Source organism: Ascaphus truei, chromosome 3 (genome assembly GCF_040206685.1).
Source record: "Ascaphus truei isolate aAscTru1 chromosome 3, aAscTru1.hap1, whole genome shotgun sequence".
NCBI lineage: Eukaryota > Metazoa > Chordata > Amphibia > Anura > Ascaphidae > Ascaphus > Ascaphus truei.
The window spans coordinates 365,897,292-365,924,918 of NC_134485.1; the positions used below are offsets into that span (position 1 = coordinate 365,897,292).

The 27,627-nt window shown below is 42.3% G+C and overlaps 1 protein-coding gene across 4 annotated transcripts in view; it reads right to left on the bottom strand.

Moving 5' to 3' along the window:
- The window catches only part of FRY (FRY microtubule binding protein), a 423,242-nt gene that overhangs the window by 295,127 nt on the left and 100,488 nt on the right, over positions 1 to 27,627 (bottom strand). For 2 of the 4 annotated variants that reach the window (XM_075592144.1, XM_075592143.1), the window contains exon 1: positions 21,810 to 22,141. The exons of 1 other annotated variant lie outside the window; for it this stretch is intronic. In XM_075592144.1, coding sequence (XP_075448259.1) covers positions 21,810 to 22,014 — 205 coding nt within the window. In that variant the 5' untranslated portion in view covers positions 22,015 to 22,141. Of the gene's footprint in view, positions 1 to 21,809; positions 22,145 to 27,627 lie in introns of those variants that run through there. One more of the 4 variants, XM_075592150.1, reaches the window with a different exon arrangement.

Genomic DNA, 27,627 nt, shown 5'->3' on the forward strand with positions numbered 1-27,627 from the left:
TAGCTTTAATATCTAAACTAAGTGTATTGATAAGATTTTAACATGTTGGTTATTTACTTACTGTAGATATGGGACAACCCTGGGAATAGAGTTGAATAACACAAGCCCACATAACAGCTCCCTCCCAATATTCAGAGAAACCCAGGAGACCTTACTATAATTAAATGCAATCAATGCCTTTCCTATTGTCTGCTGCTTTATTCTACTATACATTACTTTATTATTTTAGCTGGAATTACTTTACTCGAATTATTGACGTTCTGACATTCACATCTCAACGGTAATTGTTTTGAATCTTATTTATTTGATTGGGGGTAAACTAAGTTGATCTGTATAAGTTATGTGGGATAGTACAGTTTAATATTTAAAGAATTAAGTTAAATAGAAAATGGAATCAAATAGCCATTTTCTGTGTTGTAATTTTATTGGATGTGAGAATGTAAATATATGAAGACAAAAATATTTTAGGAGATAAACAAACATGGTTGCAGTATGTAACTACATTATGTCTATTTCTGCAGCTGCAGTTACTGTGCCTTCAAAAGGCACTGATGTCAGTGAATATACATTTCAAAGCATTTCAGCAATGACAGCCGCATGTTCCACTGCTGTACAATTGGATTATAACTCACAGGAGACTTAATCCAGCAGATGCACTAATTAGACACTGTCTTCTACATTCTTTCTGATGCCTATTAAGTGAGGCAACTCAACCATTAAAACTCTGAAATTTGTCTATTAACTAGGGCAGTGGTGCTCAACTACAGTCCTCAAGACCCCCCAACAGGTCTGGTTTTCAGGATATCTTCGACTGATTGAGCGCCTGTGCTTAAACTGGGATATCGTTAATACATGGCATGTTGGGAGATCTGGAGGACTGGAGTTGAGCACCACTGGCCTAGGGTTTGCAACTCAGTCTCAGCATCTGACAGAGAAACTGTATAAGTGGCCACATGAATTGCAGTAGGTCAAAATATACCTTTTGCTATTGTCTGCTTTCTAATAATCTATTTTCCCTAAAGCATGGCCAGGGCACAAAAATGGGAAAATTAAATGTTACAGATGTAGCAAGACCTACTGTCCTCGTTGTGAAGAGGACAAACCAGGAAAAATCTGCTGCGGCGGGACATGGTCTGCAGCGATGGTGCATGACCAAGCGTGGCAGCAACACCGGAGACATTAAGGGTTCCTACATCTGTATATCACGATCAACTAAGGCTGTGCTTATAGTGCCAGCGACGCGACGTTGCGGCAAAACAAATGTATTGCCGCCATCGCATGCGCTTATAGTAAGCGCGACACGACGGATTGACGGGAGCGACGCAAATTTTTGAAGCTGGTCAAATTTGATTTTTTTAGAGGCTGTCGCCACCTGTGACAGCCTCTGAACCAATCAAAGACCTGGTCGCCCGGGACATCGCCGGAAAGCCAATTACAACTTTTGCTAGCGGCGTTGGCGACGGGTGACGCCATCTGTTGCGTCGCGCGCACTAAATCGCGGCCTAATACTATACATTGTTTTAACCAGTGTCAGTATACTCTTAGATTGCAAGCTCTTCCAGGCAGGGATGCCTTTTCCTATTGTTTTATGTCCCATTGTGTTATAATATTATGTCATGTGTATTGTAAAGCGCTATGTAGCTGGATGGTGTGCAGAATTTAGAATCGAATAACAAATGTGATTTGGTAATATGATTTTATCACTTATCCTATCCTATAACTACTTTTTTTTCTGAGAAATTTTATTTACAAACTAGAGGGACTGAGATGGGGGCTACATTTGCCCCATTGTATGCCAATCTATTTCTAGCTTGGTGGGAATGGGAGTTGTTTTTCTCAGAGGGTATGCTAGAATATACTCAGTCTATACCCCTATGGCTCAGGTACATCGACGATGATTTCTTCCTTTGGGAGGGGGACATCAATAGATGTAAACACTTTATTTCATTACTCAATAATGATTTAAGTATTAAACTTACGTTTGATATTTCTGCAGTTTCAATACCTTTTCTAGATCTATTGAATCTAGCACCCGCAGATGGGAGAATAGAGACAGAGCCGTACATTTATGAAAGACACCTATCAGCCTTTTGCATTACAACAGCTGGTATCCTGTCCCCTTCAAAATAGGGATTCCAGTGGGACAGTTGTATCGACTCAAAAGAAACTGTTCAATCACCCCAATTTTTCAAATGAGAGCCAAGGAACAGGAAAGCAGGTTTATCAATAGAGGATACAGTAAAAGGTGTTTCAGGCAAGCATACAAATCAAGTTTTAATAGTGACAGGGACAGTCTTTTAGTCCCCAAGAAGAAACCTGTAGGGATAGGAGCTCCCCCCCCAAACAAGTTAGGTTCATATCTACGTTTAATGATAAATGGAATGAAATTCGATTTATTCTTCAAAAACACTGGGGAGTTCCACACACCGATAGTGATTTGATTCCGGCTTTTGGCTCACGAGTTTTGATGACCGCAAAGAGATCATCCAATCCAACTTGTACACACCCACTTTAACAATAAAACGGTACTTAAAAGTAAAACTGTGGGTACGTATCCGTGTGGCTCATGTAAATGCTGCCAATTCACCTCTTCTGTTAAAAGTTTTTTGACAGTGGCAATAACAAAGAATACTATGTGAGAGAGTGTTTTAACTGCCATATGTCTGGGGTTGTTTTTGTACTTACCTGTCCCTGTCACTTGCTATATATGGGTATAATATCAAGAAAACTCAGGAAGCGTACTTTGGAGCATGAATCTAAAATCAGAAATGCCTAAAAAAAAAACTATCCAAAAACAAACAATGAATCTTAATAGTGTTACATCTAGAGATCTGAATGAAGATCTGAGCCTTTTCTCCTCTATTTAGGGAATTGAGGAGCATGTATTTTTAGGCAGGGTTTGTCATTTTCATAACATGTTTTCTTTTTCTCCTTTTTTTCTGCTGTATTTGTTTGCTTGTTATTGTGTTTTTTACATGCCTTTTCTTTTATTTATTTATTAAATGTTTTGCCAGGAAGTAATACATTGGGAGTTACCTCTTGTTTTCAAGTGTGTCCTGGGCACAGAGTGATGATAACAATACATGGTTACATTAAAAGAACAGAGGTTGTAAAGTCAATTCACAGACATTTCACGGAAAGTTAGAGATATGATTATGATTATGATACAGTTACAGACAAGATTACAATTATGTTAGAATAGGTAGTTTAGGCCTGCAATAGGTTATAAGAGTCCCTGTCTCAAGGAGCTTACAATCTATAAGGCCAGGTAAGCTGGAAAATTGGGTACAGGGGATAAAAGAGCTGGTGAGTTTCCAATTGCAATGGAGCAACTTTAACATTACCTAACATCAGTGAATGACAGCAAATGGTTGACACCCTATAGCTGCCCTTTGGCTGCGCTAAAGGTTGTGAGCATTTTAGGCAACACAGGTGTAGACTGAAGGGATTCAGATTGAATGCAGCTGTGATTTCAATGTCCTTTGTCCTCCTGGGTCATCAACATTCCAGTGGGTGGGGTTGACGAAACACATAGTACTAAGCAAAAGCATATGTTAACCCTTAGCACGCTGGTTCTGTGGAGAGGGGATCAGCTTTTTGGGAATCCTTTCAGGTGTCCGCCTGTAACGGTAGGGGGTAACCAGGTTCTCAAATAAAGGTTAAGCCCATTTTGGTTACCCCTGATCTGTGTATAAGGGTCCAAGAGAGTTAGCTCTTGGGCCCAGTAACATTGTACCATTCTGTGGTACTGTATGCAATAAAAGTATTTTTTGTGTTTTTTCCTTTCCGGGCATGCCAGCAAGCAGGGATTGTTAGGGTATGAGTTTCAAGGGGGGATTTGCGGAGGAACTGTTGACAGAATGTGCCTAGGAGGTTGGGATCTGGAGTTGTCGGTCCCCCCATAAATGTACCCGGGAATCATGCCTGATTCTCAGATACCTGTAGGCACATTGTCCCAGCAATATCTCCCCTTGAAAACGTAAGCGCGACTCACCACTAGTGTACCTTGCTTCAGCCCTGATGAGAAAGGAGAATGTGGCACAGGGATAAAACATCTATTCCTGCAGCTGAGGGAATCCCTAGGTTAAGGGGGGTACCCCAGCTAGTGCACAGGTGACCCGCAACCAGTATAGGGTTTGTGGGTACCCCAACCATATAAAAGGGGGAGGGTCCAGACTGAGTCCAAAAGATAGTGTGTGGGGAATAAGGCAGATAGAAATAAAACTACAAAATATTTCCCTGTCTGTCCCCTGTTCCCCAAGACTCAGAAGTATAGTGAAATATACTTTATTAAATGTAATGGGTTCTTTACATACGTAACCAATGTCCAAACAGGCTGCCCGAGCTAACCCATAGGCGCCAGTAAGTCTGCTGGACATCGGAGTTCAAAGCAGTCAGAGGATGCCAGAGGTGAGAATAGCATTTGGTCACCGGGGAAAGACAGAGTACCAGGTCCAGAGATCAATGGCAGTCGTCAGGGCTGCCACTTGCTCTGCCAGATCTGGTGGAGCCTGTCCCAGCGGGTGGCATTGAGATAGCCAGGGAGAAAGGTGGCAAGCTTGCGCATGTCCCTTGTCTAATTCAGATTTCCCGCTGACCCGGCTTTTCTAGCTAGCTTGGCTCTGATTGGTTGCTTGGGAATTTTCCCACGTGTTCATTGGCTGCTGAGTTTTGTGAATGAAACTCAGAATACTATAAGAACCTGTGAGCCAATCAGATTGTAGTCCTCCAGTTGTAACAGCGCGGGCAGGCTTTTCAAAGTTGCTTCTGTTCGAATAGCAGTGTGTGAGGATTCGCCATTCCGGCAGTTCTGTCCCCTTAACCCTCACCTGTCCGTCAGGATCTTGAGGCACTCAGAGAGGGCATTTCAGCGGTGGTTCGCATGTGCGGTGCGCGGGCAGTGCGCGGGCTCCGTCCGTCTCCGCGGGTCCCGTCCCAAGGATGTGTTCCTGTCCCAGTACCACTGATGCACGGCGCATGCGCGGTGCACACTCTCCCCGGTGTCCTGTGGTCTCCGCCTCCCGACTCTGCCCCCACTCTGACAACAGAGGTACACGGCACAGCGATCATGCGTGGGACTCCCGTCTCTCCTCGGGTCCCGCCTCCAGTCTCCGCCCCCGCACATCCCAGGGTAAAGCAGTGAAGCATTAGAGACAAGCTCTGTATCTGTGCTCAGAGAAATACTTCAGGATTGTGTTACCAGTGAATAAGCTACTCACTTTTTCCCTCATTCTTTTTTTTTCCAGATCCACTAGCTAGGCCCCAAATTGCAGTTTTATCAATATAATGACCGGATATTGCCCAAAGTTCATTTTCTTCGGCTATGCGAATTTGTATAGCTTTGTTTACTTTGAGTCATATGGGCAGGATTGATATGGATTTAAGTTCCCTATTTGTGGAGCTATAGCCTCACACATCCATCTTAGGCTGTGCTTATAGTGCCGGCGTCGCGACAAAACAAACGTATTGCAGCCGCGTGCACATATAGTAGAAGCGACGCGGCGGCGCGCGACGGAGCGAAGGCTTGGTCGCGATCGCTGGAAGTCAAGTCAATTTGATTTTTCCAGCGACCACAGCGTGACGTCACCGTCGCGTCACTATCGCCGGCACTATAAGCCCAGCCTTAGTCAGTCTCTCGGCCACGCCCCCGTGCACAATTATTTTAACCAGTGTCAGTAAACACTTAGATTTCAAGGGGTAGGTAGGGACTCTTTTTCCTTATGTTTTATGTCTGAAGCGTTTATTCCCATTGTGTTAAAATATTGTCATGTGTATTGTAAAGCGCTATGTAGCTGGATGGCGTATGAAGATATACATACATACATACATACAGTACATACATACATACATACAGTACATACACACATACATACAGTACATACAGTACATACATACATACAGTACATACATAAGCTTCTTACCACACATCATGCAAAAAAAGTACTTTATGTTCAGTTATATTAGAAAAGCATGAACAATAGTAAGTCTCTGATTCTATCTTACGAACATCTGCAGAAACATGGAAATGTCACTTGAATAACAAGCCAAGTTTTTAAAGATCTGATAGAGTCAACCGTTTTTTTTGAAATATGAGACATTGAAAGCTTTACCTTTGTTCAATATATACAACACACAAAACTACTACAACAAGGCATTGTACAACTATTTTGTGAACGCTCTGGAATTTCCTGTCTATGTTTATGAACAAACACTTGCATTGTTCAGATCATTGTGATAAAAACAATCTTCACTCAGGTTATTTCAACAAGGCAGAGAATCATGTGAAAGATACTAGCCTAATAAGCAGCTGGATAATATTTTACAGTTATGAAGAATTAAAAAATAAAATAAAAAAATGATATATATATATAATCAAAAAATAAATAGATGATACCGTTCTGTGGCTAACGAAATGCTTTTATTTGTGCGAGCTTTCGAGATACACTGATCTCTTCTTCCGGCGATGTTACAATGAATGAAGCAAGGATAACTTAAAAAATGTTTTTTAAGTTATCCTTGCTTCATTCATTGTAACATCGCCGGAAGAAGAGATCAGTGTATCTCGAAAGCTCGCACAAATAAAAGCATTTCGTTAGCCACAGAACGGTATCATCTATTTATTTTTTGATTATTGAAGCTCGGCTAACACGGTACTGATACCTCTACATGTATACATATATATATATATATATATATATATATATATATATATATACACACACATACAGTTAGGTCCGGAAATAATTGGACACTGACACAATTTTCATAATTTTGGCTCTGTACGCCACCATAATGGATTTGAAATGAAACAACCGAGATGCAATAGAAGTGCAGACTTTCAGCTTTAATTCAAGGGGTTGAACAAAAATATTGTATGAAACGTTTAGGAATTGCAACCATTTTCATACACAGTCCCCTTATTTCAGGGGCTCAAATGTAATTGGACAAATTAACACAATCATAAATAAAATGTTCATTTTTAATACTTTGTCGAGAATCCTTTACAGGCAATGACTGCTTGAAGTCTGAAACGGATGGACATCTCCAAACCCAAACACTGGGTTTCCTCCTTTGTGATGCTTTGCCAGGCCTTTACTGCAGCTGTCTTCAGTTGTTGTTTGTTCGTGGGTCTTTCTGCCTTAAGTTTTGTCTTCAGCAAGTGAAATGCATGCTCGATCGGGTTGAGATCAGGTGATTGACTCGGCCATTGCAGAATATTCCACTTCTTTGCCTTTAAAAACTCCTGGGTTGCTTTCGCAGTATGTTTTGGGTCATTGTCCATCTGTAAAGTGAAGCACCATCCAATCAACTTCTCTGAATTTGGCTGAATCTGAGCAGACAATATATCCCTATACACTTCAGAATTCATCCGGCTGATTCTGTCTTCTGTCACATCATCAATAAACACTAGTGACCCGGTGCCATTGTAAGCCATGCATGCCCATGCCATGACACTGCCTCCACCGTGTTTTACAGATGATGTGGTATGCTTCGGATCATGAGCCGTTCCAAGCCTTCTCCATACTTTTTTCTTCCCATCATTCTGGTACAGGTTGATCTTGGTTTCATCTGTCCAAAGAATGCTGTTCCAAAACTGGGCTGGATTTTTTAGATATTGTTTGGCAAAGTCTAATCTGCCTTTCTATTCTTGAGGCTTATTAATGGTTTGCACCTTGTGGTGAACCCTCTGTATTTGCTCTCGTGAAGTCTTCTCTTTATGGTAAACTTGGATAATGATATGCCTACCTCCTGGAGAGTGTTCTTCACTTGGCTGGATGTTGTGAAGGGGTTTTTCTTTTCCATGGAAAGGATCCTACGATCATCCACCACTGTTGTCTTCCGTGGACGTCCAGGCCTTTTTGTGTTGCAGAGCTCACCAGTGCATTCTTTTTTTCTCAGAATGTACCAAACTGTTGATTTGGTCACTCCTAATGTTCCTGCTATCTCTCTGATGGATTTTCTTTTTTTTGCAGCCTAAGGATGCCCTGTGTCACTTGCATTGAGAGCTCCTTTGACCACATGTTGTGGGTTCATAGCAACAGCTTCCAAATGCGAATGCCACACATGGAATCAACTCCAGACCTTTTACCTGCTTAATTGATGTTGGAATAACGAAGGAATAGCCCACACCTGTCCATGAAACAGCTTTTGAGTCAATTGTCCAATTACTTTTGGTTCCTTGAAAAAGAGGGGGCTACATATTAAAGAGATGTAATTCCTAAACCCTTCCTCCAGTTTGGATGTGAATACCCTCAAATTAAAGCTACTAGGCAGCACTTGAAGCCCATATTCATTATTCAACTGTAACTTTAATTTATTTTGGTACACAGCCGAAATCTCAAAACTTGTATCAGTGTCCAATTATTTCCAGACCTAACTATATATATATATATATATATATATATATATATATATATATATATATATATATATATATATATATATATATATTTTATGGAGACATACTTTGTTCCACAGGAACTAGATCAGGGCTTGATTCAATTTTCCTCCAAAGTCACCGGTCACACTTTAATTGGCTGATTTTGCCAATCACTGTGCGATAGGCCGCTTTGGAGAACAGTAAATCCAACCATAAGTCAGATCGCAATTGCAGTTTTTTAGTGGTTTCATACCTGTACAATTTTTTTTATGCTAACCACCTTATGCCCAGAATTAGCTAAAGTGGTGAACTTGTGTGAAGGTTTTTCTGTTCCCTAAAGGTGTGTAAAAATAAATAAAGCTAAATTCCCCACCTATCCTAAAAGACCCACCTATTGTCGCTTTGAAGCATAGTGTTCCCTTGATTGGTTGGCTGCTGTAGCTAGAGCCCTTTTAATACCGGACTTCCATGGTGAGTAGCTTGTAAAGTTCAGCACCATATAGCTCAAACAAAATAAATAAATACATGTTTACTGTACGAGACATCCGCTTTAAACACACACAAAAAAACCAAGCACATAGCATTACTAATAGCAGGGAAAAATGAAACTTTTTATAGCGAACTCAGACGTAAAGATTAAAGTTTAACTTCTATCTTTCTTTTGGATGTACATAGTTTTTTTTTAAGTACTTGGGTTCTGAATTGTATCAAAAAGGACAAAAAGCAGGCATCAAAAGCAGAGCCCAATATCATTATTTTTAGAATAGTCATATAAAAGTGACCGCTACGTCAAATACATAAAACTCGCCAGGGAATTCATTTCTCCCAGTGTTAACCTTGTATTGTAAACCTGGGGCTCTCATTTTCATCTTACAGAACTGTGCCAGTATTTTCATTTACCTGTCTTGGAGCCCCATATAGGGAGAGAGCTTGAAAACCAGATCTATCTCATCCCTGAGCTCATGAAACTTGTTTCTCTTATGCAACTACAGTATAACTAAGGATTTTGGAGGTAAATCAGCATAGCAGCACAGGATTCCTGTGTGCAATTTTGAAGATCTTAGATTAGATGTGAGATCTTACAAATCTGATCTCAGAGGAAACTCACAAGTTATGCAGTTGATAGATATACTACAGCAAATGGCATGTGCCCAGGGTTGCCACCTTCTATTGAAGAGCAACCCGGAGACTTTTTGCAAGAAACATTTTTACATTCATTTATTTTACCTGCGGTGGCATCTCCCCCTACAAGTTCCAGTCAGCGTGGCTCCATGATGTAAAATAGCGCATGCTGCTATGACAACATGACGTCACATGGCGTCAAGATGCCATGAGAATAGGACGCCTTATGGCGCCGAGGCGTCACGTGACGCCCCATTGTCATGCCATTTGATGTCACGCAGCCATGTTGACGGGATTTACAGGGGGAGATGCCTCCGCCCAGAGATTTTTCAGCTAAATCCGCAGCCCGGAGATAGGTGTCCGAAACCGTAGTCCCCGGGTCAAACCCGGAGTGGTGCCAACCCTACATGTTCCCATAACAGCGAGGAACTGAAGCACTGCAGGTTTCAAATGGAAATGCAAATCCAGAGGCCAGATCTTGAGCATTTCTACTCTACATGTTTCTTTTTATGTTTCTTTTTATTTGTTTAGTCAAATAGCAGTGATACTTACTCAACAGTTGACCACATGAAGTAATAATGCCGACAACTGTAGTGCCAGCACTGCCCTTCAATGAGAGTATAGAAACCAGAATGGACTGATTTTGAAAGCAAGTAGTCACCTCAAACATAAGTCCTAGTCCTGTATGCGGAACAATTTTTTTCATGTAAATTGCACTAGTCATCTCATTACATTTAACTTGTTGACATTGACATATACGTTTATCTTTCAAGGGTATGTATAGATTTGTAACAATATAACTATGCCTGAGGGGCCTGTCAAAAAGCACACTCACCCTAATCCAGAAACATGAAACCTAATCTCCATTGAATCTATTATACAAAAGGACAAATGGTCCACCTTTGTATTACAGCTCAAACTGACCGACCCGACAATTGTTCAGATTTTCTCCTTTCTCAAAATCTAAGTTACGTGTGGGTGTTTTTTTTAAGAGTGTGATAATATTTGTTTAATACCAGTTTCGGACCCACCATCCATGTCTGCCTTCGACATCAACTATACAAAAATTAAATGTAATAAAGTTCTATTTTCTAAAAGTAGACAAACGTATGGTGTTTAATAGGAATGACAGACAAAGAGAAGTAGCCATATAACCTACTTCATTTTGCATATTAATGAATTTATGAGGTGACATTACCTAACATGTCCATGGGATACCAGTAAATAAAAGTTAAACATTGTGAAAAAATGGAATAAAAAGATTTAATACAAAACAAAAAATAATACTCTGCTCAGGTTCTTAATTGGGGGCTAAAGATATAATCATAGCAGTGCTGACCTTAGATAAAATCACCAATAATAAAAAAACAAAGACTGGAACTAAGGTTTTTGTTAGCACCCTTACGCTTGCCCAGAACGTTTAATGAAAAAAATGTTACATTCATTAATTTATTGATTAATTCAGTACAAAATATAGAAATAAATTAAAAAAAACATTCAATTAAAATCACACCAAACCCCTGATGTATTACACATTGAACTAAAATTCCCAAACAAATGTCTCACAATATTAAATCTTTTAACCCGCAGGACCTAATCCAATAAGTGTCAATATGTGGGGAAAATGCCATCTCGTCAAATTCAAGACTCTGCTGCCTCTCTAATCATCCTTCTCTAAACTTGTACAACGATAGTTTGCTGTAACTGCAGTGGAATAATATGACATCTATTTCACAACCCGCAGATTCCATAGAACATACAGGTGTCTTCCTGGGGGAGAATATGAGCGAAAGCTGTTGGGAACTAGCAAGCCCCCAAGAGCTAGCTAATGTGCTAAAATAAACAAGCACATCCATTACACTAATATTTTCAATAACGTAAACTTCTTCTAGAAATTATAGGTTAATGACTAGTCCAGTGTCTGGGCCATACACTTCTCCTCGTGACTAGTTCCCCATCTGCCAATGAGTTAATAAAAAGCGAAACATTCTCAATGGCTAGGAAGGTCGTTTTGAGACAAGTAAGCTTGTAATTAATAAATAACTGTGCAGGGCAATCTAAATCAACTAATTCGTGTCACTATAACCAATTTCACATACCCTTTCCTCCTCTCACTCCAGCCTCTCCCAAGAGCGCGCGTGTTGCAGAAGGCTGCTGCCAGGGTCAAGCCCAATAAAAAAAACTAAAACTTCAAAAAACATTCAGCGCAGCTCTCTTAAAGCAGAAGTCCAAGCTGACGGTTTTTTTTTTTTTACATTTTATTTTTTTCCCTTTAATATGTGCATCAATACAATCCACACAATGATAAGTAATTAGCTAAGATGCCGATCGATCCATTCTCCTGTGATCGGCGAAGATTCGTCTCGGGGGTTCACTAAATGGCTGCAGAGGAGTATTGACTCAGTATCTGTAACTTTGTAAATGGTTGCCATAGAAAAAAAAGCTTGTTACATTATAATACATTAAAAAGGTAATTCAGGGTAGTTTAAAAAATAAAAAAAAGGCAACAAGTATTCTCTCATAGTACAGAACTGATTTTTTTTTAAAAAACACACGTAGGATATTGCTTAATCTGCAGCTTTAAAGTATCTAAAAATATGTATTTCATGAAAATAATGCTAAGAAATGGTGGGGGCAAAAAAAACCAAGTACTATCCCCGGACGTGTTTGTGACATCCTGCCACTTCCTCCGAGCAAAGTGTTTTGAAGTTTTTGTGGTTGATATTTTAGTATATCTTCAGAATGTGTAAATCTTGCAGTGTATTTCAGTACAATCAGCACCTACAGAATGACTAATGAAAAGAATGAAACCCGTCATAACTTATAGAATGTTGGTTGAAACCTCTTCCAGTTTCACATTACAAAGCCAGTACAGTATAACCATCCTCACATTGATGAGAACCAAAAGGTCGAAACAGCTGTCTGAGAGTAGGTTTTACTGGCTGTGAACTTCTTTAGCACAGGCTGTGCTGAAAAGCTGTGTAATGTAGCAGGCATAAGCTCATAGGGGGGTGTAGAGAGAGGGGATCGGTGTGACATCCAAAAACGTGATGAAAAGCGGAACTCACCAGCCAAAAATGATTAAGATAAAAAATATATTTATTGAGCTACATAAAAGTGTGTATCTTCCACATGAAGAACACGCTCCTCCTCCCACGCGTTTCACGCCGTCACAGGCGCTCTCAAGGAGCATGAGCATAAGCTCATAGGGGTCCATGTTAAAATGGACAAGAAGCAAAAAGTGACAATGTGTGCTCATTTGTTTGTCATTTCCCAGAATCCCTGGCTGTAGTGGAATCATTGTATGCGAAGACACAATGGGAAAAGCAGGGCTGCAGACCTGTGTGAGACATGTCAATATGCTCACAAGTGGTATTTTTATTTGCTGTAAGAATGAGAACCAAAACATATAGTGTATTTGTCCACAAGAAGCACACCCAGATATATTGACACAAAGTTGAAAATGACACAATTTGCAACAGTTTAGAATCAGTTTGGGCAGCGATACATGTCCCTCCCAAGTTCAAGCGACAGAAAAAAATCTTTCTTGTAACATACAGTACTCTGTTTTCCCCAACCTTGCTGAGGACCATATGAGGAATCAGTCCAGCACTGGCTACCATACTTTGACACATGTTCATTCGAATGGGGGGAGGAGGGGGACAGGAAACTCCACCTTAAGTATATTAATATATAACACTAATATATTTGTGAAAATGCTGTGACATACAGTATGGTTGGTCTAAGAGCAGGTTTTTCTCCAAAAGCAGCACAGAAAAAAGCAATTATTAAAGGAAAAGTACAGCACTCTTAAAATATATCAGCAGAATGTGCAGCATTGCAAACAGACAATGTCACATACTGTTCCTCATGCCATTGTTACACTTAAATTCAATTTAATTGGGTGTTGACTCTTACAGGCATTTAGTCTTGGCTTGTTAACCTCTTTTGCTTCTGCGTCATCTCTTTGTGCTCTATTTCAAAGCATGTGCCAGGTACAGTCATGTCCAATTTCCTAATTATACATACAGGTATCCTGTTTTGACCTCAATACGGTTTTATGTTATATTATATTATCTTCAAAACGGTGTGGGTAAAAAAAAAAAAAAGACTCCTCCTAAACATGTGTAAGTTGTGTTATGTAAAGCAGCGGTGCGCAAACTGGGGGGCGCATCCCCCAGGGGGGGGCGGGAGAATTTCTTGGGGGGCAGGGCGGTTACAGAGGCCCTGCACTCTTCCCCACGACAGTTAAATTAAATGCCGGGGGGGGGGGGAGGCCTTTGTAACTCCCTTACCTGCTCTCTGCCAGTTCTTCGGCGACGCGTCGCCATGGCAATGCAGCAGCAAATTACGCTGCGGGGTCATGTGATGTGACGCATCACCAATGGCAACGCGCGTCAAATGACGGGGCGGGGTGCGAAAGTGCGGTTGCCGGGCGGGGAGGGGCGCACCTTCAGAAGTTTGTGCACCCATGATGTAAAGTTTAGGGATTTGAGATCTAAGTTACAAGGTAACCCTTTACCTGCTAGAAGTGGCCTGCAACAATATCACTGTACAAAATAAAGTAGCAAATGTACAAACAGTTGTCAATTCGTCCTCTTAAAATGCACATTTTGAGTGATATATTGCATGTCCTTCTATAACACTTGTATTAATAATGTTTTTTACATAGCACTGAAAATGTATACAGCGCTAGCAGTTATTGCCACATGAGGTGCTTGTCAAATGTTATTGCATTTACATTATTGGCTTACCTGTATGTCATTTTAAGCACTGCACAAAGTTTAGAGAGTTTTAGATTATTAAAAAGAGAAACACATACCTTTGTTTTTTCTTTAAATTGTTTAGTTTCTTGCATTCGTGTCCCATTATATAACATTTTTAATCTTACACTATGGTATTATATCTGCTCTAAGTCCCTAGGTATGACACAGATATTAGGTGAGAAGCGGGCTCAGCATTAGGAGACCAAAACACATAGCAAAGTGGGGTTGGCAAGTCCAGGCTTGGAATTCGCAAAACCTTCTCCAACCATGACCTGGCTATTGTAAGGGTTCAGGTCCTGGCTTTGACTGGAACTCACCCTTACAAGGATATTGAGAATCGAAGACAAGCTTTCCCTGTACTTGGCAATTGGAATCACCTGTTCTGGACACACTGCAGCCTATCCTAGCCCCAGCTCCGCATCCCCTTCTACTGGTTCCTGTCTGCTTTAAAAGACTTCCTCTTCCTTTCTGCTTTGCTGAGCATAATCCTTTCTGGTTGCGTCTGTTTGCCACAAGGACCCCTGTTTGGCCTGTCTTGCCTTGCCCTCTTTGCTGAAGCGCTGGATCCCCAGCGTCATCGCTTCCTTTGCCCTGGAGCCTAATCCGTCCAAAGGCCGTTTCTGTCTGCATACCCTGCTTCCTGAGACCTCTGTTACTCAGAGTTCCTATTCTGCTTTGGAACTCTACTCTGTGCTGAAGCGCTGGATCCCCAGCGTCATCGCTTCCTGTGTCCTGGAGCCTACTCTGTCCAGAGGTCCTTCCTGTGCCTGTCTGCATACCCTGCTTCCTGAGTCCTCCGTTACTCATCGTCTCTATCCTGCTTTGGGAATCCATTCTGTGCTGAAGCGCTGGTTTTCCTGTACCTTTAGCCTCTTGGTTCCAATGGCCTACCTGCATTCCCTGCTTCCAGGGCCTTCCATGATGTCCAGCTCCTGCCTCCCTTCAAGATTACACGCCTATGCTGAAGCTGTTACGCTAAAGCATTTCCTGGTATCGACCCAGCTTTCCACGACCACGCTGCTTTCTCCAATCCTGACCTTGGCTACGTTTGACCATGGAATCCGTACTCCGGACCAGACTTTGTGGTTTAAGGTCGGTGTTCTCACATCCCCACCTCAGCCCTGCGGTCCGGTCCCGGTTTGTGTCGAGCACGTTCGTGACAGCTATAAGTCATCACTCTGCACTCCGGACGCATTCTTGCGGCTGGAGGTTGGTTTATCTTAACATCCCCACCTCGGCCTCGCGGTTCCGTCCTGTTTGTGGTGAGCACCCGTTACACTGAACTCCTCAAGAACCCTGGGATGTATACCATCAGGGCCAGGTGCCTTATTTACATTCATTTTATCAAGCCACCTACTGTATGAACTTCTTCCTCAGTTAATGTTTGTTAATATAGAGGTTGTGGCTTCCTCCTGTTGCACTTTTTTTGCAATTATTTCCCTGGTAAATACAGAGGCAAAGACCTCTGCTTTTTCCTTATCTCAATAATTTCCCTGCCCGTCTCACGCTGAAAGGGTCCTATATTTTCTTTTCTAATCTTTTTTTATTAAGGCGCTTAAAAATAACTTTTTAGGGTTGGTTTTACAATAATTGATTGCAATTCTTTTAAATTTTCAATTTTTGCTAATTTGATTGGCCATTAGCAACTTTTGCTACATTCCTTATAATTCTGATATGATGCCTCCGTCTCTTCTGGCTTCAAGAATCTAAACGCCTGCCTCTTCTTTTCCATTTCTTCCCCTATCTGTTTATTTAGCCACATTGGTTCAGACTTGTTCCTTTCATAGTTATTACCCATGGGTATACACTAATGAGTGTGCTTTTCTAACAATGTTTTAAAGATTGCCCATTTATTTTCAACATTTTTTACTGCAAAAATGTAATTCCAATGAATGAATTAATCCTCAGTTTATTAAAATCTGCCTTTCTAAATTTTAAATGATTTGAACAAAAAGGTGATATAATTAGGCCCTCCCCCACACCAATGTGATATGTGTTATATTCAAGTGACAAAATTAATCAGTGACAACAATATTGTGACTTTTTAAAATAACCAATGTGATAAGTGTACAGTGAAATAATTAAATAAGATTGCAACTCCCTGCTCAGACCCTCTGGTAGGGACTGTTTCCATAAGTCCCAACAGATTCGATATTTCTTCAAAAGCCCAGGGGAAGCATGGGTGATATGCAAAAAATAAAATAAACACAACTAAGTGAAGATGTTTGAATCAAGTGTTTAAATTAGGGAATTGTGGCTCCTATGTGATGCCTACTCACAGTGTGGCGTATTAATAAGGGCACATCAGAAATCCTCGTGGTCTGCTCCTCAGGGTTCAGGAGATTGGTACCAAATGGTACAATTTTCTTTCATACACTGAGGTACCAACCTCCTGAACCAGTCTGCGCTATTGTTATCTTATCTGCTCCTACCTTTCTATACCTATTTGATTTAGTCTTTAGAAGTTTTCTACTATTATCTGTATTTAATATGGGTGTCTCCCTGCTTGCCGAACTCCTGCTTCCCCCAACTCTACCTCCATGACCCCTAGCTATATCCCCAGTCCTATCTATTCTGTCTAGTTGATTATCCCTTTTTTGACCCTCCCCCCTCCTTCCTAGTTTACAATCTCCTTCAACCTTTTTAACATCCCCACCTTCCTACACCCCTTTCTCAGCCATGCATTAACCTCCATAAGCTCCGACTGTCTCCCTGGGGTAGCGTATGGCACGGGTAGATTTTTCTGAAAATACTACCGTGGTGGTCCTTGCCTTGAGCTTGCGGCCTAGATCCCTGAAATATTTTTTTAGGACCCTCCATCTTCCTCTAACTTTGCTATGGTACCAACGTGTACCAAGACCGCCGGGTCAGTCCCAGCCCCTCCCAACAATCTGCAATGTGCCGAATCCGAGACCCTGGGTGACAAGAAACTGTTCAGTTAATGCGGTCCTGGCAACAGATTGCCCTGTCTAGCTTCCTAACAATGGAGTCCCCTAACACCACAATCTTCATTAGGCAAATAATCATACATTTTAAATATTAGTCCGTTTGTGGCGTCTGAATGGTCAGTTTCAGGTAGAAATATATTATATAAATTGAGCCTTGAATAGTAAGAGTCATAGGGATAATAAAGTATGATAGCTATTACTTCACTTGAATCACAATGGCTATTTCTCTTGCGTGACAATGGCTATTGCACTTTAGTGCATTTAACCATTGTTTCTCTTTAGTGAAAAAGCAGCAACATTACTAAATGACCGCTGGTGTGTTTCCAGGCCCTACAGCGTGTCAGTGAGCCCTGTGGCGCTCCTCACTGTTGGCTTTACTAACTCAGAATGTCGTTAGTCTAACAGTGTTGCCATTAATTCGATTGAATTGCATTTAGAGATATAGCGTTCGTTATTCTTAAAACGATTGCATTAAAGCAGGCCTGCACTCACTGTGCGGCCCGCGGCGGCTTTCCGCTCTCCCCCTCCCTCCCAAGTCCTCTCTACTCCTCTGCCTCTCTCCCGAGTCCGCTCTCCCGCTCCCCCACGAGCCCGCTCCCCCACGCTCTCCCGCTCCCCCACGAGCCCGCTCTCCGGTTCCCCCACGAGCCAGGGCAGCAGCGCGCTCTAGCATTGAGGCACTTCCGTGCCAGCTGCTTGCTAGAGCGCATGCGTAAAGTCCTGCCTGCTCTGCCGCCTCCTCCACAGCAAACCGAGGTAGGGGGGGGGGAGTCATTGGACGTGCCGGGGGGAGTCATTGGAGATGCCGGGGGGGGAGTCATTGGAGGTGCAGGGGGGAGTCATTGGAGGTGCAGGGGGGGAGTCATTGGAGGTGCAGGGGAGGGTAATTGGAGGTACAGGGGAGGGTCATTGGAGGTACAGGGGAGGGCCATTGGATGTGCAGGGGGGGTCATTGGAGGTGCAGGGGAGAGATGTGTGAAGCAGGGGGGGAAAGTGATGTGAGGTGCAGGGGGGGAGTGATTTGAGGTACAAGGGGGGTGATTTGCGGTGCAAGGGGGGTGATTTGAGGTGCATGGGGGTGATTTGAGGTGCATGGGATGTGATTTGAGATGCAAGGGGGGAGAGTGATGTGATTTGAGATGCACGGGGGGAGAGTGATGTGATGTGAGGTGCAGGGGGGAGAGTGATGTGAGGTGCAGGGGGGAGAGATGGGTGGTGTAGGGGGGAGAGATGGGTGGTGCAGGGGGGAGAGTGATGGGTGGTGCAGGGGGGGGGAGTGATGTGAGGTGCAGGGGGGGAGTGATGTGAGGTGCAGGGGGGAGAGTGATGTGAGGTGCAGGGGGAGAGTGATGTGAGGTGCAGGGGGAGAGTGATGTGAGGTGCAGGGGGGAGAGTGATGTGAGGTGCAGGGGGGATGTGTGTGGTGTGCATGGGGTTATTATGTGTTTGATGTGGAGGGGGAGTATTATGTGTGTGGGTGAGGGGGAGAGATGGGGGTATGAGAGATAGATGGGGAGTATCGCAAAGGTTGATAGTGAGGGAGATATGAGGATGATGATGAAGGGTGCTGGTGGAGATATGAGGATGATGATGAGGGGTGCTGGGGGAGATATATGAGGATGATGATGATGATAGGTGCTGGAGGAGAGATGATGATGATTTTACCCGTGCGGCCCAATTTTTTTTTCCTTGGAGCAGTTCGGCCTTTCCCACTTTACGAGTTGTGCAAGCCTGCATTAAAGAGTTACCAATAGCGCAATTTTGCATGGAAATCTCATGATTTATAAATATCTGTTTTTTTAATAACCAGAGCGAGGTTACAGAAAGCAGCCCCTCAACATACTTTATTTTTGGAATGTGTAAGGAAATGAATCTATTTGAAAGACGAATGGGTTTTCCCACTTATAATAAAAAGGTAATGATAGATATGGCAAACAATCTACAACTCTGTCTCTGTAAGTCTCCCAACATACCAAGTAGATTGTAAGCTCTCTGGGGCAGGGATTTCCTTTCCTGTTGTCTGACTTTGCTGCTCTTAGTGTATTATTATAATTCCCTGTACTGTATTACTGTATCTTTGTAAAGTAAGGAGTACACAGTCGGTGCTATGTAAATAAAGATACACATACATATGTAACGGGTCCCCCCCCCCACAATCGCAGATTGGCCCCTCTATGGAAATACTACTCGGGTTACACATGGCTATAGTGTGGTGCACCTGCTGGCTTACAGGACTCCTGAGTCTCCCACTTGATGGTGTTATGGGGAAGGTCAGGACAGGCTTCTGGGGACATACCCAGTACGTACTCATGGTGACAGCGCCTCCATCTATTGCAGGCCCCATGATATGGGGTGGAATCCCTGGAATAGAACGTCCCACTCATGGATGAGAGATTCCAGTCTCACAACCGCTTCTTTATAATCAGGAACACTTTATTGCACCAACAGCATACACTGGAGCAGCCCTAAGGGAGGGCCCACAGATTGTCAGAGCCCTGCACAACTGGGTTTGGTGACTGAGCTCCTCTCAGGGTAGGAGCAACTGACTAAATACAGCAAATGCAGATCATTATGACAGATCCAACAAGAGCCCGCCCCTGTCCCTTATTGGACACAGGCCTGACTGCACTGCCTTCTCTGCCTCACTGATCTGCAGTGAGTGGGGAGAACCCATGATTACTCCTGGCAAACTTACCCTTATTAAGTATTACTGCCAGGAGGAGAAAGAACTATAGCCCCAAAACTACCCAGGGCTACACATACATACATACATACATACATACATACATACATACAATTCCTTGTTTTTTCACCTTTCTGTGAACACACTCCACATTAAATCTCTATAATACAACCAAAACATTTTGAATATCTACTTATGTATTATTGCTTGTATTTATATGCATTGTAATGGAAGACATATCTATTTAGCTTCCTACCAGTAAATGATTTATTTGAAAAACTTAAGTGTTAAACTGAGCCATTTTTTCTACAAACATCTTCAAGCTTCAATGAAAAACAGGAATGCAAAGCATACAATTGAAGTTATAATGGTGTAAATGGATAGCTTTTAGAAAACATTCGTTGTACTATTAGATACAAATGCTGTACCCAGAACAAGGCTGTTTGTGAACCAGTAAACAACATGGGTCAGATTTACTAGATGGCACAAATTAATTTTGCATACACAGATCGCTACTGCCTATTCTTTCTGCGGAAATACTATGCACAAATGTCAGTTTGCTGCTTCTACTTTGCTGGCGGTGATCAAGATTGAGAAGAAGGCAAGAAAAAATATGATATAATATACTGTATTTAAACACATGCTGAAAGAAGTCCAATACCCAAACTACTTTGACTGCATCAACTGAACTGCAAAGTTCCAATAATGCACAATTTTATATATACAGTACAGTACAGTATATATATATATATATATGACAAATATTATTATTACAATCAATTATTATTACAAGGCGCCATCATTACAAAATGTATATATGGAGAAGTGAAACTCCAATGTAACACTACAAAAGATCCTGACTCAAGTCACATGGGATACAGGATAATAAATTCCTTTTTAGTAGAAATTGGGTTATATGTCCGTTTATTGAAATGTACCTCCAGATCAAGATATGAGTATGCGGAGCTAGACACCCAAATGGAGCCCTGCAGCAAGGCTAGGACAGCAGGTGGGCTCATATAAAACACAGCAGCTCTAGATCCAGGTAAGAAACAGATAACATAACCTCCATAGGCAGTGAGCCCAGATCTTGAAGGTGAATGCAGTACTCACGGATCCTAGTTTATTGAAGCAACGAATGGATTCATCCCGGCGTGCATCCCGTGAGAGGAAATCCGGAACAGAATGAAAAGAGCAACGGGGAGCACAGCGGTAAGTAAAGTGAACTGCAGGCGGTATCAAAAGTAATAAAAGTAATAAAAGTTTCATTAACACATATTGCCCGTACAAACACTGATGCGTTTCCTGCCGTAACTGGCGCTTTATCAAACAGTTGATTGTTGATAAAGCGCCAGTTACGTCAGGAAACGCATCAGAGTTTAGCCTCAGTTTTTGTACGGGCACTATGTGTTAATTAAACTTGTATTTTTTTTACTTTTGATCCAGCCTCGAGTTGTCTTTACTTACCGATGTGCTCCACATGGCTCTTTTCATTTTGCCATCATTACAAAACAATGGGGACAACAGAAATACAATAACAAATACAATATTTAAAATTAAATACCATAATCAACGTGCAATCTAGATACAGTGATCATTTTAGCAATAAAGCGATAACACTTGATGACATAATACATGTTTTGTTGTTAGGAATTGCAAATCCTAAGGAACAATATAATTCTAAAGGCAAAGCTCTCACTTTCCAATGCTGATTCATCGCCCTTTTGCTGCATTTAGTGTTATTTTATTTAATACTGGAGTTAAACAACGTCATTTTTAATCAGATTAAGACGGTATGTGCACTTTGCTGTTTTAAGTGTGTGTATAAAGCAATCTAAACAATTACCAATGACTGTGATGTGACAAATGAGCGACAATTTATATCACATTATTACTGTCAAGTATCTTACCTGGAATAATTGAAGGTCTTTTTTTAGGACGTCTCAAGTAAAGTGGTTCCAAATTCTTGATATTTCTTTGAATCCTCCCTTTAATATCAATTCCCGAGAGCAATTCTGGTGGAAGGCTACAACGCCTGAAAGCTTTGTAATCATTTTGATTTGAACACAATTTATTCTTGGTCCTGGCAAACAAACTGCTGTCATCACATGCCATGGCAGACAGCACCTCAGCAAAATCTCCGACACTAAAAAAACCTCAAAAATAGAAAAGCGGATTTCCTGCAGTGTGTTCCCTGAGCTGTGTTTTCATGCTTACCCACGCACTTGTTTGGGAAGTTTAGCAAGTAAGATAGGCGTGGGCTCAAAGCAGGTGTAGAATTACTAAACAGCTCCTCCTTGATACAGGTAATGGCACAGGGAAGGAGAGGTGCACTAAATCATTGGATTAAGCTACAGGGGCTGGCTAGAAAGATTAATCTTACATTATGTAAGTAGTATGTTCAGCCTGCACTTACAAGTAGAAAATCATTTCTGACGGCTGTTGCCTGGGGAGTCATATGTCATGTTAATTCTATTCATTTTCTCCCCCTCACCGCTCCTGTTGTGACTGTGCTTCAAGACAAAGCAGGTTTTTCAAACTGGATTCAGGTTCCTATTAAACACTAAGGGGCTTATTCGATCGGTTTAGGACATTTGGTTGTGGCCGTTTCCCCACGACCAAATAACCGCAGACTTTAAGCCGCCACTCACCTCTCTGCAGGGACACACAGACGAGGGCCGCTTTGCCCCCAAATTAAGTTCCTGAGCATAGACCTTACCCTAAAACCCTCTAATATTAACGCTACCCACTACCCTAAAAACTTAACCTCTAACCCTAAAACTTTACGATAACCGAAAAAAATCCCTAAAGTTAATCCCCTAACCTAACTGCTAAAACCTCCAAAGTAAACCCACTAACCTAGCTGCTAAAACCCCCAAAGTTAACCCCTTACCCTAAAATGTACCTTATCGTAGAAGCATCCAGCAGCAGAGGGGCCAGCAGCAGAGCGGCTGCGATGCAGGGTCCAGCAGCAGAGCGACTGCAGTGGAGGGGCCAGCAGCAGAGGGGCCAGCAGCAGAGCGGCTGCGGCAGAGGGGCCAGCAACAGAGCGGCTGCGGCCACTCTGCAGCTAAGCGCCGGCAGAGACTTGCACCAAATGTCGTATTCCGTTATTCTACAGTATATCTGCCAAAGCGGACAATTGGGCTGATTTCAGACGAAATTCCCTATTGACTTCAATGTCGGTCACTTCAGTGGATACAGAGTTAGCCCCTAAAGCGCCTATGCAGTAAGATAATATTTAACAAAATATTTTTAAATGGTGTCAACTGCAGCAGAGGGTCCAGCAGCAGAGCGGCTTCAGTGGAGGGTCCAGCAGCAGAGGGTCCAGTAGCAGAGTGGATGCGGTGGAGGGTCCAGCAGCAGAGGGTCCAGCAGCAGAGGTCCAATAGCAGAGCGGATGCAGTGGAGGGTACAGCAGCAGAGGTCCAGCAGCAGAGGTCCAATAGCAGAGCAGATGCAGTGGAGAGTCCAGTAGAAGGGCGGATGCAGTGGAGGGTCCAGCAGCCGAGCAGCTGCGGTGGAGGGTCCAGCAGCAGAGGTCCAGTAGCAGGGCGGATGCAGTGGAGGGTCCAGTAGAAGGGCGGATGCAGTGGAGGGTCCAGCAGCAGAGGGTCCAGTAGCAGAGCGGATGCAGTGGAGGGTCCAGTAGCAGGGCGGATGCAGTGGAGGGTCCAGCAGCAGAGGGTGCAGTAGCAGAGCGGATGCAGTGGAGGGTCCAGTAGAAGGGCGGATGCAGTGGAGGGTCCAGCAGCAGAGGTCCAGCAGCAGAGCGGATGCAGTGGAGGGTCCAGTAGCAGGGCGGATGCAGTGGAGGGTCCAGCAGCAGAGGGTCCAGCAGCAGAGGGTCCAGCAGCAGAGCAGCTGTAGCGGAGGGTCCAGCAGCAGAGCGGCTAAGCGCCGGCTTACGACAAATGTCGTATTCCGTTATTCTATATCCGCCAAAGCGGACAATTGGGCTGTTTTCAGACGAAATTCCCTATTGACTTCAATGTCGGTCACTTCGTTGGATATAGAGTTAGCCCCTAAAGCGCCTATGCAGTAAGATCATATTTAAAAAAAAATTTTTTTTGAAATGGTGTCAACATTTTTGTGCTAAAAACTAGCACAAACCTTCACAAAATGTGTCATTATGTGACTACAAACATACAGTTGTGGCGACCGTTATTGCACCTGTTGTGTTAACGCTGGTGCATTATTTAACCTTAGCTCTACTAAAATGGTTAAGAAGATATTTCATGCAATATAAGTTAGCAGGGGTAGTAACGCCAGATACATCCTTATAAAATTTTAATATAGTGCGTCACGTTGAATAACTGATTCATACAATTTAAATGAAAGCAGAACACTGGGCTCTATGTATCAACAGCAAAATGTTGGCACAACGTCATTATTTTGTTGCAATGCGCGGTGGGATATACTACGCCAGGCGGCAGCGAAGTATTAATCTTAGTTGCGCCATCACCTGCCTGCGATGAGATAAGGGATTTATGGAACAAGTGGGAGGAGTTAGTGAGGGATTACATTTGCATATTGGCGCACATTTATGTATTAAAAAATGTGCGGCATGCGTTATAGATTCGTGTCTGTTTTCTACGGCACCTTAAAGGCGGCGTAAGTCTTTTTTATAATGTAGCACGCGCAAAATTCCACAACAGTAGAAAATATACGTCATAAAGATGTCGCGTTTTCAGAGAGAAAAAAAGGCACATTTGTTTACGCAGCAGCATTAGCGCACCCGTACCTCTTCATACCTAGAGTCCAATGTGTATATTTTAGTCATATATAGTATTATTAAATATATTATATATTAATGTAATATTATTTATAATGGCCACATTGGAAACATCTGAAAAATATTGAAACTTCCATGCTGCGCCCCATAACATTTTTGGTTGATATTTATGAATTCTGCGCTAATACAAATAGACTTTTTAGGGTTTACATCAGGTTCAATTTGGCAGATGATTTTGATGCACATATTTTACTGTTTTGGTGTACAGATACAATTATTTTAGGACATACCATTCCCATCTACAGTATATGCTAAACACACTGAGAAAAGTAAGAGATCTCTGTGGATTAATTTTTATCCAAAAATGCCATTTGCAACGCTTAGTACATAGGCCCCCTAACCATTTAATAAGTGATAGGAGTAAGTACATTTATTTTAGTACAGGTTCGGAAGCAATCACTGCATTTTAAAGTAAGTCTGCTTTTTAATATTTGTATCCAGAACAGTGTTTGAAGATGTGGATCGCATCTAAAACTGAATGAAGTGCACTGTAGTGATATGTGGAGCAGATGGCCAAGGGAAAGCAGTGTATAAGAGATGTAGAATATTTAACATTTACCGCACAACAGTAGTGCAGGAACATTGTATTATTCTACTGCATGCAGAGTCGCCAAAAGGGGGGGGTCTGCCGGCACTGGTGTCCCGGGGCCGCTGGCTGGGGGGGGAGGGGGTGGACCGGCTGGCGCTGCAAATCTCCCTTGACCTCTGGCCAGGCCCTGCTGCCGTAGCGGCTGGCCCCCCAGTGGGGTTCAGTAAGGAGCGTTGGTGCTCCCCCGATCCCCCCCACCCAGTCAGTCACCTATCCACCCACTCAGTCAGTCAGTCAAGTGACAGTTGCCCACCCACCCAGTTACCCACCCACACAGTCAGTCAGTCACCCACCCACCCACCCAGTCAGTCAAGTCAGTCACACACCCAACCAGTCGGTCACCCACTCATCAACCCAGTAACCCACCCAAACACCCACTCAGTCAGTCAGTCACTTACTCACCCAGTCAGTCAGTCACACAGCCAGTCACCCAGCCAGCCAGTCACACACACAATTCTCATTAGGAATTAATTCAATTTTTTTCGAGTAGATTTTTTGGTTTGGCGAGTAGATTTTTGGGTGATTTGTCAAGCACTGCGTAAATATAGCCCCCAGGCCCATATTTAACCCCTCCAGGCCTTTTGTCAAATTGGATGTAGCATTGGGTATCTTTGTCTTTTGTTGAAAATATTAAAATAAACAGATTGCATTGTAATGTTTTTTTTCCCCCGTATTAACAATAACAAGAAAACAGTTAATTAAGTAAAAGGTGCATGCTTAAAAAAAAAAATCCTGGTAGGTGCGCTATGGGTTGGGGGGGGGGCCCAGCTCCTTTCATTTGTCCTGGCCCATGATTTCTGTTGGCAGCCCTGGCTGCATGTACTGTAAGCATTCAAAGTAAACTTTAGCATCAAAAGAGGCTTCATTAAATCAAAGTCCCCGACAAGGACAAAAGTGAATAAATAGTAGTGATTTGTTTAATGGATTAAGCCCATATTCACTAAGTGATAATACGTATGCCATAAGGCCCCTTGCAGCACCAGAAGCCACCTTACGGCCCAATAGAGGCTATACAGTATAATGCACATTGGCCTGCTCTGTGCTACAAAGTTTTGGTGTTTTGGTGTATCAAGATGAAAACAGAAAAATGTAAAATTAGCAATGCGCTCAGTTCCATTCTAGTTAAAAACGCAATAAATCCCTTCAAGTGAATGGAAGTTATGCATTGGTAACTGTGTACTAACACGCTACTCACCAAATTGAATATGTAGCAACAAATTGAATAGTGTTGGAGCATAGAATAAAAATATTCTTACATTTTTTTATTGTTACCATCTCTTTCTCTTCCCTAATTTCTTAGATTGCTATATTTTCCCTCTATTATATTAATCAGACCCATTCCTGCCACATGACACCTGTTCTCCATTCTCTGCACTGGTTGCCTGTAAAATGGCAAATCTGTTTCAATGCTGGCTTGTTGACATTTAAAATGCTACATAATCTTGGTCCAATCTATCTGAAGGATCTCCTGTCCCCCTATACACCTATTTGCTAACTTCGATCCACAGGTCAAGCTCTGCTGACTGTTGCTGGAATCTAATTGACATCCTTTGGGGTCCGAGCCTTTAGTTACGATGCTCCTACTCTTTGAAACTCTCTGTCTCGTACGTTCTGAGATGCTCCTGTCTCTGGAAATCTTTAAAACAAGATCAAGATCTATCTGCTTTCCCAGGCATTTGATTATTCCCACCACCAATCAGACATTTTAAGGAACATTCCATCCAAGGGTCTTTTTGTGTAATGGTTATGAAGCAAGGGTTCCTGAAGGTGAATCATGTTAATGTCAGCTCAGTGAATCCTGTGGTTACTGAGATACTTATCAGGTGCTTCCAGTTACTTCCTAGTTCTTAAATCTCCCACGGCACATGAGCCAAAAGGAAGCTGCAAGCCGCAGAGAAATGTGAACCTCTATTCTGTTTTCCCAGCAGGAGATGGTACCTGTGGCACATTCAGAGGTCTGTACCTCAGGAACTAGGAGATCCCTGGTGGTTCAGGTCCGGAAACTTCTTGATTCCCACCTACAGTATTTAAAAAAATACAAATGCAGTTGGTAGAAGTGCACATTTAATAATGAACTTTCCATTCTGGATTCTGCTACGTCCTATAATCGCATCCTATGTTTGGTGTCTATTATAGTTTTATATGTTTTTCTCTACTTTAAAACCGTGAACCCCCACCATTAGACCCTTTGGAAGAAATGCACTATACAGTATAAATAGTTTCTTATTAATATTATTATTATTAATAAACATAGCCTTCATTTCTTACATTATGTTTTCCACCATGATTACACATTTCATGTGAAACAATCCAGTATTTTTTATTTTGAAAACATTGTTATTTA